The 15,727-nt window shown below is 44.9% G+C and overlaps 1 protein-coding gene across 1 annotated transcript in view; it reads left to right on the top strand.

The window, feature by feature from the left end:
* LOC135920354 (lipase 3-like) overlaps positions 1–15,727 on the top strand; it is a 33,805-nt gene that overhangs the window by 7,843 nt on the left and 10,235 nt on the right. The window contains exons 5-7 of the mRNA XM_070534710.1: positions 2,906–3,131; positions 6,247–6,358; positions 11,020–11,170. Coding sequence (XP_070390811.1) covers positions 2,906–3,131; positions 6,247–6,358; positions 11,020–11,170 — 489 coding nt within the window. The remainder of the gene's footprint in view (positions 1–2,905; positions 3,132–6,246; positions 6,359–11,019; positions 11,171–15,727) is intronic.

Raw genomic sequence — 15,727 nt, forward strand, 5'->3', positions numbered from 1 at the left:
GACCCTTTATTAAACGAGTTCCAGCTCCACTAACAGCTTTCAGAGACAAGGCGACAACAACAAGCAGCTCTTGAAAGGCCTAGCTTGGGTTCTACTGAGAAGAGAAAGATATTTCGGGGGAATATTCAGGCGGGCTTTTCTAAATGGCCGATGAAGCAGGGAACACAGGGAAGGTTCAAGGCAGTTGGCTGCTGTGACAACTTTTTGCCAGCCACAACAATCGATGCGATGTCCCCGTTCGAGCGGCTGTAGTATAGTTTAAGACACCGGCTGATCTTAAATAAAATATTCTTGGTTCTTCTGAACCATGGTATCTAGGGGGTGGGATCGCGTCTGGAATCACGCCTATCGATCCGTATCAAGCCATGAATGTTTTTGTATACTGCTTTGTGACACACCGTAAAGATGAGGATGTTATTATAATCAAGAAAAAAAATGACCGTAACACCAGTGCTTCTAACCATAAACAAGAAGTGCCTCCTTCAGGTTATAATTTAGGTTAACTTTAATGATTTGTCTAATAGTGCGTGTTTTTAAGAAATGTCGGAGCTCAAACTTATCGTAATGATGTCGCTGAAGGTTAGTGTTACATGCTACGCCGAATTGCGCACTACTTACGCATTCACATGCTTGTGGCGATAACGAGCGTAACAGGAGAACAGTGTTTCTTACGAAGCAAGTCCATTTAGTTCGGCTTCTTTTTTTCATAAACAGGCGCTCTAGCCTATAGTTGGGGAATGCATATAGGGCGTAGTAGCGCGATGTAAGGGAGCTGGAATACTGGAAATTTCGAGGATGAATAGAATGCATTTCATATCAAGTATTCGCTTATATTGGAATACAATTAGAGCAAAATGCTTATGATGTTGTGAGAACCCGGCGTGGCGGTTCAGTGGCCATATAGCGTTGCGGAGCTGAGTAAGGGGTAACGGGTTTGGAGTTGGTACAGAGTAACTTGCGGTATGCTCTTTGTACGAGGGGCATTTACAAAGGTCTATTATTGCTCCGAAGGAACAGCGATTAAGCGATGAGTATCGTATGAGAGTTTAATCTGAGCTCACGCACTCCTGTTAAGCTGCTGCACTATTTGTTCAACGGCTACCTGCCGATCGGCGAACACCAACGCCTCCAATTGCGCATCAATTTATTATTCTCATCCTGGCTTTAGAAGACACAATCAAGTTCAAGGTGTCCCATATGATGATCTCTACTGCAACAGAACTTGTGGTCCTGCGTGCTGCTGTCAATTACATGGTGCAAGCACAGCATCGAAATGGGGTAGTTTGCGATTCCGGGGCCTCCCTTCAGAGTCTTCAGTTAGCCTTACCACGCTAGACCCATGGTCAATTGGTATAGGAGACGAAAAAATCCGTATGAAGCCCTCACGAAGGGATATGACATCACCGTACAATGGAGGCCAGTGCAATGTGGCATCGTCGGTGACGACCTCGCTCACGGTGCCATCCGGTCAGCCCTTGAAGAAACGCAGACAATTTTCGTACCTTCGTCAAGGAGAGACAGTGAGAGGCCTTTGTTTACTTGCTCACACCAAGAGGCAAGCTTCGTGGAACACTCCGACTGTCTCGAACTGTCTTCTCCACAGATATGATCCTTCACTGAAGCAACCGATTCCATCACACATCTCGCGCCGTGGTGCAACTTTGTTGCGCCGCCTCTTGTTTGCGGTGGTGTTTACGAAAGATTGATCATTCGTGATTGCAATGCCAGACACGCATGTCGGTGACTCATGCAACTGTGAAGAGGTGATAGAACATTTGTCTTTGCGACATCCTCACGGCATCGAGCGTGACGCTGTTTCGGAGCTTTTTGAACGGATTAGATAGTAGACCATACTCAGATACAAAGATCCTTGTACCATGGCCCCACGTGTCTCAGGCTTACAAAACGACGCGGGCATCGCTACGGTTTATGAAATCGGCTGGCCTCTGTGACCGATTGTAGGGGTGAAGGTCAGCCAACGAGTTCGCATTACTAGTACCTTCCTCCCTCCCTCAATCCCTCCATCCCCCTCCTTTCTTTCCTTTCATCCCCCTTCACCTCGCGTATAGTAGCAAACCGGACGCGCGTCTTATTCACTCCCGCGCCTTTCCTTGTATTCCACGCCCAAGCCTCAGCGCCGCTAGCTCAATGTGACATCATAAATTTCAGTGTGCTTGTTTTGGATGCGGACCGTTTCAGCGCAGGAGAAATCTTCTAAACATCCAAGGGCGAGTGTTTGGTTCATTCAGTTGTAAAGTAATCAATTTTCTCGCATAAACAATGAACTAAACCGAAAGTGTCGACGTCATTGTTCTTGACGTCACCAGAAGCCGGTTTGACAACTTCAAAGAAGGCGTCACTCCACGTCTTTAGTTTTTGCCTATTTCCTGCCTTGCCAAGTCGAAGCTTAGGATAAAGGTGATATTTTGAGCCACCTAGAAACATATTAACAACACAGCTGAACCTAATCTAATCTTTATTGAATTAATAAGTCAGTGTTAATGTACTTATAAATCATAATTGCCAGTAATTATTATGCATTGATTAACTTCTCAGAAATGCTCTTGTAGACAGAGTACCTCTACGGAAATCAAATCGCTCCAATTCAAGAAATCATGAAAGAGCTGGTCTCGTTGTGATAAGCAAACACATCTTATCGCTTAGTCCTTTTTTGCAGCTGTCTATGACATTAACTTCTCCGACGCAAACTGCTCTATTGTAAATCGTTGCTTCTTTTTTTTCGTCAATAATAGGAAGTGCAAACAATGGGTAGGTGAGTCATTCACAACGCTAAAATTACGAAATGTTCAACTAAGTGGTATTTATACTTCGACCGAAAAAAAAACATGAATTAATTAGGTCATAAGTTATGCATTGATATTAAGCACTGCCATCTTGAACGCAGACGGAGATAATCACCGACAAGGGCTACCTGGTGCAAGAGTACGTGGTGACCACGCGCGACGGTTACGTGCTGCCGCTGCAGAGGATCCCGTACGGTCGAGATGAGCTCCGGTCGTCGTCCTCGCCGCCTCCACGTCGCTTCCAGCCGCGGCCGCCAGTGATACTCATGCACGCACTTCTTTTCTCGTCCAGCGTGTGGGTGGTCAACGGGCCCGACCAGAGCTTGCGTGAGTACTTGGCTGAGGTTCGTACAGACGTCGTATAGAGGTTATACGGTGAGCTGCGGCTCCTGCGTGAGGAGTATGGCTGTGGTGTTCACCGTAACCATGCATTTCGTAACCAAACATGCCAGTCATGCTAATGCAAAAGCCGTTGGAAGAGAAGGAGAAAAAAGACGGGGAAGGGCAGGGAGATAAGGTAGTGCGAAACAGGCTGGCCATCCTTCACTAGGGTAAGTATTGGAATTTCATGGCAAGGCTTTTAGCAGCGTTTAGCAGCAAAGAAGATTGAAAGAGAACTGATGTGAACTAGAGAGGGAGAAATGCGCCAAAAAAGAAGTGTGAACATGAAGTCATGATAAACGCGAACAATCAGTCTTTCACAAAATCCTCATCTCGCCAGTAATCAAAGCAGCGTGTTCAAGCCCTCTTGTGGTGAGGGTGGACTGGACCAGTCCGCCATGGTTCTGACCTCCGAGAATCGGTGGAGATTGTCGAATATATCCAGCTCATTTGAGAATTGCAAGCCTGCGGCATAGACATCGTCGAAACCCGCATTGGTGGAGTAGTGGTTTGGTGTGGTGCTGCTGAGCCCGAGAGCGTGGGATCGAATCCCGGCGGCGGCGGCCGGGATTCCATGGGGGAGAAATGCAAGAACGCCCGTGTACCACGCAAGGGGCACGTTAAAGATCCTCTGGGGGTCAAAATTAATCCGTAGTCCCCTACCTGCGGCGTGCCTCATAATCATATCTTGGTCTTGCCAGGTGAAACCCCAGAACTCTTAAAGGGGTCCTGAACTAGCCCTCAGGCTTGGTGAAAAAACACAGTCCGCGGATAGCATACGCTGCTTTGTACATTTCAGCCATATTTTGCAGTCGTGCGCGTCGCGTAGAGCACGCAAGCCGAGCGCGAAGTCATTTTCTTTTTTTTTCTCAAACGCTCTCTTTTCAACAAAAGCTTGCTCCTTGCTTTTCCATGGACGCTTTATTTCGTAATATAGTGGATTCCCATACGCGGCTGCTACTTACTGTTACTATGTATATTTATTCACGCAGTTTAATATACAGGCTGTAGTAAGCGACAATGGGCTTTCGAATTTCGATAAGAATGACATACTTCCGGGAGAAGCCGACTGTATATATATATCCATTCCGCCACTTCGACATTCGTAAGGCTAATGCATTGAAAAAAAATCTGAGTGAGGACACCTAAGCACTTCCCATAAGTTGTGAATGGGAAAGAATTAATGTCCAATTGAACGCCGTTGAAGTAATGAACTCACGGGCAAGCGAGTGGTTGCGACGCTTAGCGCGTTTTGATTTGGCTTTACCGAGGCGCAGTAAAGCGCCTTGGTAAAGCATAAAAAAAAAGTTGCAGAACAAGAAAGAGAAGAAAGAAAAAAAAACTAAATGCAGAAGAAAGAATTGACGAACGATTGAAAAGACAGCATAGGCTGCTGGGGAACACTTTTTGGCTAGCGATATGGTAAATACTATGAAGCGTATGAGTGCTCTGACTCTGCACTGTCTCCAGTATCTGCCGGCGTTACAAACCACATTATAGCCCTTGGGAGGCAGGATCGGACCAGCAAGTTAGCACTGTTGATCGGACTATTTCTGGGATTGGCCTGTAGTTAATTTAGCTGCATGTTGACGGGGGAGGAGCCAGAGAAAGCTGTGCTAAAAAAAAATACTAACGTAGCGCTTCACAACTTTTATGCAAATCAAATACCACTTTTAGGTGCTATATTACCGTACTTTGTTTCGAACGTTTTGCGATACCTCCGCCAAACTTATGCTGCCTGCTTTGCACGCGGCAGTGAAACCTGCTTGCGCAAGAGACGCGTGAACCACACAGACTATCTAGGCTATCTAGGCTATCTAGGCTATCTGAAGCGCGTTGAATGGCTCCCGATAAGGAGCTCCGAAAATGTTACAAGGCAACGTACCTATGCTCTGATGATTACCCTATCGCCAGCGACTACTTGACACTCTTATATCCCCGATGTCCCTGTTTGATGTCCTCGAGTGACAAAAGGGGAAACTGACAAAAAGAATACGCGAAAGACGTTGAGGATCCGAAAAATAGCTCACAAGTTCCTGTGATTTACGCAGTCTCGTAGCACAGTAACATATGCAGGCAGACGAACGTTCTCACATTCTTGCAGTCAAAAGTTGACAGGCGAGTTGACTTAGTTACCGAAACGTTTTCCTGAACGTTCCAAGCTTAGAACGCCGACCACGGCGGCCGCATTCCGATGGAGGAGGAATGCAAAAACTGCTTGTCTGCCGTTCTTTGAGGTCACATCAACAAAAACCAGGTGCTAAATATTACTTCAAAGCCCACCGCTATACTGTGTCTCTCATAACCCAATGTGCAGTTTGAGGAATTTGAACAGGTTAAATCTCACAATTAGGGAAAGAAGTAGAAGGCGTGCCAGGCAGTGACAAACAACTCACAATGGGTTCGTAGACCCCACGTGGCCATGAGCCATGTTCTGAGGCATCAACAACTTGTATTCTTAGCACTTTTGTGCTATGGTATGCGGAAGTGTGCGGCGCTTGTAAGACCTGACAGAATTACGCCCCCCGCCCCCCGCCCCGTATGCAAAAGGCCATCTTAACTTGACGCTCATGCTTGACATAAATGACGCCTGGTGTGAACGTGCCCAGGAAACTCATTGCGTTTCCTTCAGCGCGTTTACAACCGCAAACAAAAGCTATATGTCGCTGCATTAATCATTCTGCTCTTAATATAGGTATGTTAAGTAGCTGAAATTCGTCTCGAGAATGACACAAGCTTGGTTAATTAGGTAAATTATTGCTCGTTGTCACTACACTTCTTGATACCAGCTTAATTATGCTATCACCTAACATCATTCGTGCCTTTGACGGCGTAACGGTGTCAGCGCGCGCACGCCAAAACACCATGCCTTCCGTTGCCATGTGTGATCTTTTTGTGTGATCTTTCTCTGCACCTTGTAGTTTATGGCGTTAAGTTTTTGAGCAAACGTAAAACTTGACCGGCCTTCGGTTCTAATCGAATAACAATGTGTCGAATCAGCATGCTTGGCTTCGCCTCATAATTTCGAGGGCACGTTACACCGACTTTTGATTTGTTGCAGCCTATCTCTTGGCCGATGCCGGTTTTGACGTGTGGCTGGGTAACGTGAGGGGAAGCAGCCAGTCCAGACACGTAAACTACACGTGGTACCAGAAGGAGTTGTGGGATTTCAGGTGAGATATATGCTGTCTTGGTTGCTGCCACAGCAGTATGTGTTACGACAGATATCAGCTGATATTTTGCCGTGCCTGCATTTTCGATAACCAAATACCTAACGTGAAATACTTATTTAAATATAGTATTACAGTACATATAGCTGAATAAGTATAAGAACATATGTAAGCGGATGGAACAAAATGGGAACGAATTCCCATTTACAAGGTAGTTATTTCATTTCACGTTATTTCTTGAAAAAAATTGGTAACAGTTTTTTTCACTGTTCGATTCATGGCCGATCCTCCACACTAGACCCGCCGTGGTTGCTCAGTGGCTGTGGTGTTGGCCTGCTGAGCACGAGATCGCGGGATCGAATACCGGCCGCGGCGGCCGCATATCGATGGAGGCAAAATGCAAAAATACCCGTGTACTCAGATTTAGGTGCACGTCAAAGAACACCAGTTGGTCGAAATTTCCGGATTCCTCCACTACGGCGTGCCTCATAATCAGAAAGGGGTTTTGGCACGTTAAACCCTGTAATTTATTTTTTTTCCCAGAATGGGTTGCGCCATTTCACTATGGGAATTTTACGAATGAACAAGAACAAGAAGAGAAGAAGGAAGTTGAGCCCCTTCTGAAGCCCGCTTTGAAGCTTAATAAATAAACCCCGCTTCCTTCGTGTCATAATAGTTCTGGTGGAGGTGTGGTGCAATTAAGGTAATAACGGACCCGGAGCCACTTATTCTTCTCTGGAGTCATCGCCTCGCCGTACCACCACCTTCCCCTGCTGATGTGCACTACAGAGACGCTCAGCAACTTATCCTGCCGCTCCGGGATCAATGGCTGCTAGTACGTGCCGCTACTGACGAGAACCTCGGGTTTTCGCCGGGAAAGCTGGTGAAGATGTGGACGAGTGGCTTAGGCATTACCAAAGAGTAAGGAAGTTTGGCTACTGGGACACTACCGACGAACTAACCAACGTTGTCTTCGCACTCACTGACACTGCCCTGATGTGGTCTGAAAATCATGACGACGTGAGGTTGTTTCGTCGATGAGCTAAAGAAATACTTCGGTGGTTGGGACGCAAAAAAGGAATCCGGAGAGCACACCCTGGCACAGAGAGCACATCTACCTCCATCTTGCACTACTTACATCGAGGAGATTTTGAAACTTTGTCTAAGGAATTTTGAACGTCTATATAAGACAAAGTCGGGTACCTGTTTAAAGGCATAGCAGAGGATGTGTGAGCTTCCTGGTGGGTAAGGTCGTCCTCCTGTCCCTCGATTGCACCTGTCTTCTTCACCACGGCATCGTTCGAGGTCACCACCACCAGAAAACTGGACAGCGTGGCTGATGGAGGTGAGGTCGCTGGAGATTCGCTGTTGAAAGATGCATCCGCCTGTGTTTATGTTGAAGAACGATGGGGAAGCCCTTGTTGATGATGTTCCAACATTGGCGTTAGCGGACATCGGTGCTGCTGTTTCCGTGAATAGCCTTGCTTTTAAAAGATTATTATGGTGCAAAGTGGTATTTCAGTGAAATGAAGTAACATGTGGCGTGAGCGGGGATTCGCTGCGGCCTGTTGGTCTTTGCACTGTGCAAGTGTCACTTGGTGGTAAAGTTTTCACGACTGCATTTACAATTCTACGCCGATCCTCGCCTGACGTTATATTAGGTAATAATTTCCTACAGATGTGTGGTGCCACAGTTGATCGCCGAAAAGGGGAGATGTTTGTAAGTGGCGACATTTCTTACGAGCTCATGCAAGATGCTCCATGCGAGAACGATGCATCTCATGCCTGTGAGGACACTCTCGTGCTTGCTTTGTCAGCTGCTTGTGTTCCGATCGACTGTGCTAGTACCATTGATCAGGGCGTCGACACCACAGTAGTGGCTGCGCATTTAACGTGCATGAAGAAGAACATTTTTCTTCCACATTTTCTTGAATCTGTAGCTCAGCGGCACTCTGAATTATCGATTGGCAACCCTTCTGGCAAAAATGCACTGGTACCCATCGGCACGAAGCTCGCTTTCTTCAAAGAGCACAAGTCGACGCCAGTCGCCGTGCTCGCAGATATTCGACATAAAGAAGATGGCGTTTGTTCAGAAGAATCAAAGACTCTTCCTACGATTAGGAAGTCAGTCAGCACGGACGAGCGCCGTACACTAGCGAACGACCTACCTAAGCACTTAAGTATCTTCGACTTTGCCCTAGAGGATGACGCGCCTTCGATTCCCTCGTCGCAAACCAAGAACAGAATTCGTTTGGCAGAAACCCTATCGAGTGTCTCCGTCGGAGTGCAAGATTATCGATGAACTAGTTCGAGAAATGCTACAGAGAGGAGTAATCTAGGTACCGTCCAGTCCGTGGGTTGGTCCAGCTATACTTGTGAAAAAGAAAGACGGGACTTGGGGATTTTGTGTGGACTACAGAGGTCTCAATTCCATCGCCAAGAAAGACGTTCACCCTCTTCTAAAGATACAGGACGCATTGGACTGCCTTCATTCGGCGTCCTACTTTTCTCCTGTTGATTTGAGATCGGGATACGGGCAAATTCTAATGCACTCGGCAGACAAATAAACGCGGTATTTATTACCCCGGATGGCTTATTTGAGTTCAACGTCATGCCGTTTGGGCTCTGTAATGCACCAACGGCATTCGAAATGTTTATGGCCAGCAGTCTTCGAGGCCTCAAATGGGATATTTACATTAGTTACCTAGACGACGTTGTCGTCTTCGGAAGCACTTCTTAAAAGCACAACTGGCGCCTAGAACGTGCTTTAGGCTGCATCGAACATGCCGGCCTAGTACTCAATCTAAGAAATGTCGCTTCGGTGAGCGGCAGACAGTGGGGCTTGGCCATCTTGTAGACAAGGATGGTATTAGGCCTTACCCACAGAAGACAGCAGCTGTTGAAGCATTCAAGGCTTCTCGGTCTGTTAAAGCGCTTCCTAGTTTCCTAGGCCTCTGCTCTTATTTCCGCCGATTTAAACCTGCTTTTGCTGATGTTGCCTAACCCCTGACTTGCCTTCTGCATTAGGACAGCACTTCTGATTGTACTCATGGGTGCGACGCTTCTTTTTATTTCATCCACTAAACTTTCTACTGACGATGGGCCCCATCCTTTGGCATTTCGACCCAGCCGCCCCCACAGAGATCCACTCCGATGCGAATGACGTAGACGTCAGCGGAGCCCACGTTCAACGATGCGTGCGGAAAAAGCACGTAATTGCTTATGCGAGTCGCACGTTAAGTACGCCTGAATGCAGTTAAAGCGTTACGAAGCAAGCCTAGAGGTCATTTTTGCTGTGCAACCTTTCCGCTCGTATGTTTATGGGCGTTCATTAACAATCGTCATGGATCATCATTCGTTGTACTGGTTTATCAGCTTTGGTGATCCCTCTGGTCGTCTCGCGCGCTGGTCTCTACCAGCTCCAGGAGTACAACTTCACAGTTCAATACAGCAGCTTGCGCCGTCACGATGATGCAGACTGCCTTTCGCGAATGCCACTAAACACGACACTTTGTGATGCGGATAACTTTGACCATCTGATTGCTTCTTTGGCACCAGCATTTCCTGACAGAGAGGCCTTTGAAACGGAGCAGCGCGAAGTCCTCAACTTAGAGCCGCTTTCCAACACTGCGCATCCACCACAACCCGAGGTTATTGTGTTCGCGGTGGCCTCCTCTACAAAAGGAATGTCGTAATGCCTGCTTCCTGCTTGTAGTTCTGGAGAAACTACGCTCTACTATTCTGCAGGCCTTGCCCCGTACATGTAGGAGCAGCGCGTACATTCCATCGTGTCCAGTGATGGTCTTACTGGCCCCGTATGCGTCGGTCGACTGACATGTATGCGGCCAGTTGCGCTCAGTGTCAGACCCACATGCATCTAACTACGGCGCAAGCCAGCTTTCTTTTTTTCGACATTCAGTGTACACACGAACGCTTGTTGCACAAGACATTTAATCCTGACCAATAACTGCAAGCGCATTTGTGGATGTAAGGGGTAATAGAAGGGTCGGTATTGCTGCACCTTCAGTAGAGGTTTGTAAGTATAAACGCTGTGCATGTTATTACAAAAAAAAAATTCGTTGCTCCTGACGATCTCTCAAGTTACGGTGCCAACTTATCTGTCGAACGAGGCAAAATTACTCATGAGCTTCTGTAGTGGGCTTGAATTGGGTTGGCTTCTACATCTCAGAAGTCAAAGGTATAACAGCGTTAAATGCAAGACCAAGATAAATGTAGACCGACGCGGCTCTGCTTAGCAATCAATTTTATTGCGTGTTGACGTCAACATATACTGATAGTATATATCGTCATCCATCAGTGGTGTAAAGTGTGTCAGAGTGCCTTTGATATTGCAGCATCGTAGCGACGCCATGTACCTATCCATTACGTGAACACACGGTTTAGCGGTGACGTCGTATATCTTTGTCTGTTTATTGTTTTTTTTTGCTTTACTTAATATACTCTCAGTGCACACTTACGTCGACATGCGAAAAAAAAAATAGTTGTCAGACAGCGCTGAGTTCGTCTACTCTCGTCCTAGTCCTGCTTTTAATGCTGTTAATCTGAAGTGCCAAAAGTGATAAGTTCGAGAAAGCAGCTTTTACGCATTTCAGAACTTACTTAGTGACACTCTAAACGAGTATGTATATTTTCTGCGGTTGCAGTTTTCAGGAGATCAGCGAATTCGACGTGCCGGACACAATCGACTTCGTGCTAAACGTGACTGGTTACAACAAGACTCTCTTCGTCGGGCATTCCATCGGTGCTGCGACGCTGTTCGCATTACTCTCCGAGAAGCCGGAGTTCAACAACAAGGTTTGTAAAGCATACACACAGGGAAACTATGATGAGGCACCATGCGAGTGAGGCCACTTCAATAATATTTAAGACCGTTCGAATACACAAGTTCTTCAGTTGATTTGTAAACAAATGTTCGAGAAAAACTACCTCACAAAGAACTTGTTTTAGCGCTGAGAGACAAGGGCGCAGACGAAGTAAAGGACACAAGAATTGTTACCTTCAACTCACTCATTTCGAACCCGCCGTGGTTGTTTAGTGTCTATGGTGCTGGGTTGCTAAGCACGAGGTTGCGGGATCGAATACCGGCCACGGCGGCCGCATTTCGAAGGGGGGGGGGGGGGGAAATGCGAAAACACCGGTGTACTTAGATTTAGGTACACGTTAAAGAAGCCCAGGTGGTCCGAATTTCCGGAGTCACCCTCCCCCCCTCCCCCCCATACGGCGTGCTTCACAATCAGCTCGTGGTTTCGGCACGTTCTGCTTAAATTAAAAATTTAATTTAATTTTCACTCATTTCGAAAACAAAAGACAGACGCTTATGTACGTGACATGGTAAGCACACTTTCAGCGCGCAGATCTTTCCAGGTAATCAACTTCCTCGTTCAACAGAGAGAGGGAAGTGATGCTTGCACAATCCTTACCTAACTCTCTAATCGTTAGGCAGTTATCGTGTCAGCATGCCTGTCCCAATTGTCTGACTGATCGTCAATTTTCTGATTGTGTCAGCATACTGGCTCCTTCTTTGTCACCAAATATACGGATTAGAAATGGGCATGGGGAGGACATGTAGTGAGGAGGGAAGATAACCGATGGTCATTAAGGATTACGGACTGGATTCCAAGGGAAGGGAAGCGTAGCAGGAGGCGGCAGAAAGTTAGGTGGGCGGATGAGATTAAGAAGTTTGCAGGGCCGACATGGCCACAATTAGTACATGACCGGGGTTGTTGGAGAATTATGGGAGAGGCCTTTGCCCTGCAGTGGGCGTAACCAGGCTGAAGAAGAAGAAGAAGAAGATGATGATGATGATGCGGATTAGCTGAAAGAAAATTGCACACTAACAGTCTGCGAACGCGGCCACGTATATAAGTGCATTTTTTCTCACGAAACAAATAAGTTGAAAGTAGCGCTTCGTGTGTCCTGTGTCCATCCTGGAGCCTGTGTCTGTCAGCGCTAAAACAGGGGCACTATGAATAACCAACTCATAACCACCCTAGCATTTTAGAATATTGAATTTAGTAACAAATAATTCTACTACCTAAGAAGAGTGCTTTTTAAAAGCTGCGGTGAGGCCATTTGAAAAAAAAAATATTCTTATTCGCGTTATTTGTAAATGTAATGTCGTAAATGTAATTACGTAATGCCGTTAACAGCGGGACGTCGGGTCAAGCTGAGTAGCTTGTAAATCAGAAAACTCTGAACAATGACCGTATCTTGTGCCTTACGACAATGACAGTAATTAAACAAATTGACAACATGTCACCCCACCAACTTGATAAAATGTTCGTCGAAGGAGCTAAGTGTAATGTTACAGCACCACCTGCCATGTAGGAATCGAAACCTATGTTGAGACCAGCCAAATACTAAATTGTCTCACCTGAATCGAGGCAACAGATTTGTATGCTCGCAAAGCCAGACGTGCTCAATTAAAGACCGGAAACTGCTGTTGCGCAGCAATCTACTCCGTGCGTTTGCTAAGCATCTCGTGCGTCTGCGCAGCGATTTCGGTTACCACGCAGCAGAATAATTCGGAAGAATACCTCTCCACTAGAGCACCAATCTTTCTGCGTGTACAGACGAATATTCCGCAACTTTCGATATAGTGGATTACCTAATACAATATCATTCGAATAGCAAAGACTACTTTCTTAGCCAGAAGAAAGCAAAGACTGCCAGTCGTTGCCGGAGGACACGAAACGTCAGCTGTTTTACGCATCTGTGCCATGGAGGACATTCAGAAAATTTCGAAATAAAAGTGCTGTGTAATCCATACGTACGTTATACAATTCTAGTTTGCATAATGTCCTCATCGTACTGTATGCCAACAAAATATATTGAATACAATTGTTTAATTAAACATTTTCAGGCCTAAACTTTAATAAGCAACTGTCCCTCATTCACCTTAACCAAAGAAGTGTCCGTAACAAGGAATATGCCTTACATAAATTATTTGACAATATAAAAGTTCAATTCGACATAATAATGGTTACTGAAACATGGTTATCTTAAACAGATGACAACCCGCCATACTTCCGCGGTTAAGATTACTTTGGTCGTATTCGGGCTCGTGTTCGTGGTGGCGGTGTTGCTATGTATCTTCTAGAACAATCCTACCGTGAAGTGTTACGAGATCTTTATTTTATTGATTTTGACATAGAATACCTAAACGTTTGTTTAAATAAAGGAGAGTTGCTGTGGTTTATAGGCCACCTTTGAACATAGACAGAAAATTGTCATTTGTGGATAAAATATTAAATTTTCTGTGTGATCCTATGGCTACGTTTCTAATAATGGGAGATATGAATGTTAATATGCTAGTGAGCTGCAAAAGAACATCGTATCATATTCTATTCTTATGCATTTACAAACCTTGCACAAGTGGCCATTCGCAAAATTATGAAACTGCAACACTGTTGGACCGATGTGTCACAAGTGTATACTCCTCAATGACATCTGGTATTTTATCAACAGATATCAGTGATCACCTTCCTGTTTTTTGTTTTGTATTCATTGCAAGTGAGGATCGCAAAAACATGTCTACATCGAGCTCCTATCGGGATATTAGCTTGCACACGTCGAATACATTTCGAACATGTCGACATGATATAAATTGGTGAGCCGTCATAATGCATTCGGATATCAACAAAGCCTATAGATTATTTTTCAAGAAATTAAAGCCATGCTATGAGCTTGCATTTTCAAATAAAGTATGGAAGGAACATAATTCGAAAGCTAGAAAGCCATGGATAACGACAGTTCTTAATAAAAAAAACTCGCTGCAAAAACAAAATGTACCCTCTTTGTCAAAACACGCGAGTCCTGTAAACTTACCGAGTTCAAACAATTCAGAAACAAATTAAACAGTGAACTTAAGAAAGCGAAGTCTGAATATTATAAGACACCGTTTTCATGTATTCGCAACGACCCCCAAGAAATCTGGCATAAGCTTAATAATCTTACCCATAGACAGCTTCCAATCATGCAGTACAGCTGCCAACCACCTATATGGTACTGTTCCTGCAGCCACTGCATTAAACGCGCATTTCATAGCTAGTGGCGAATATATGCCTTCCACCGGTAACCTAACAGATGATACACTCATCTTTAAAGAAACGTAGTGTAGTGAACTATTTTTTTATTCCCAGTGACCTGCATAGAGGTACAAAGATTAATAAGAAACCGTAAGAATCGTACATCTGTAGGATTTGACAGCATTAAAGCTGAAACGATTAAGCATGTCTCGTATATTATTTGTGAACCTGTGGCGCACATTATTGTGTGCTGAACTGTGTGTTCCCAGAGGAGCTCCAGATAGCCAGGATATGTCCAGTGATCAAGAAGGGCGGAGATACAAACGTTAATAATTATAGGCCAATTTCTGTACCTCTGGTGTTATCTAAGCTGTTTGAAAGCGTTATCACAGACGGTTTAACAAGTTTTATTGAGAAACATAAAATGTTATCTGAATCGCACTTCGGTTTTCGTAAAAAAAATTCTACTAAGCAGGCACTACGGGACGCAAAGCACGCGAAAATAAAGTAGCAATGGTTTAATGTGGGAAATGACGCTTATTTCTGCAGCTCAACAGGGAGCACAGTGTGGCATCAGGGGAAGGGGAAGTGGATAACATAAAAAATAGACTGTACACAATGGATCTGTCTTTAGACCTTCAGAAAGCTTTTAATTCTGTTGATAATGACGTACTGCTCTCCAAATTGAGTTATGGTATTTGAGGAATTGCACGTCCTTATGAAAAATTTCCTAACAGAGAGACAACGGTATGTAGCCTTGAATAACGATGTGTCGCAAACATTGAAAATAGTCTGAAGGGTACTCGAAGGATCAATACTTGGGTCACCATTATTTAATTTATGCATAAATGATCTAGCCGAACTGCCAAATTGCCAGAGTTTGCTGACTATGAATGCTGACGATGCTAACGTCTTTCTCGTGGCCAAAACACTTTCACATATACAGCAGTAAGCTAATGAGTATTTAAATGTATTATCAATTTGGCTTTGTAATAATAAACTACAATTAAACGTACGTGAAAATAAATATGCTATTTTTGCATCAACATATAAACCCTTGAATGAAGACATAAAAATACTATTTAATGACACTAAGATAGAGGAGATAGAGGTACAGAAATCTTTAGGTGTGTAGTTTCAGAAAGACATGTGTTGGAATATACATGTTGTAAAGGTAATGGCTGAACTAAGTAAATGCTGCGAGCTGCCTCTCTAAATTTGGTGAGTTGCTGTCATTGCGGTTAAAAAAAGGCGCTCTATTATGCGCCCTTTCATTCCAGATTATCATACTGCTGCTTAATGGGGAGTACCACTAGCAACCAGG

The sequence above is a fragment of the Dermacentor albipictus genome, chromosome 2 (genome assembly GCF_038994185.2).
Source record: "Dermacentor albipictus isolate Rhodes 1998 colony chromosome 2, USDA_Dalb.pri_finalv2, whole genome shotgun sequence".
Classification (NCBI taxonomy): domain Eukaryota; kingdom Metazoa; phylum Arthropoda; class Arachnida; order Ixodida; family Ixodidae; genus Dermacentor; species Dermacentor albipictus.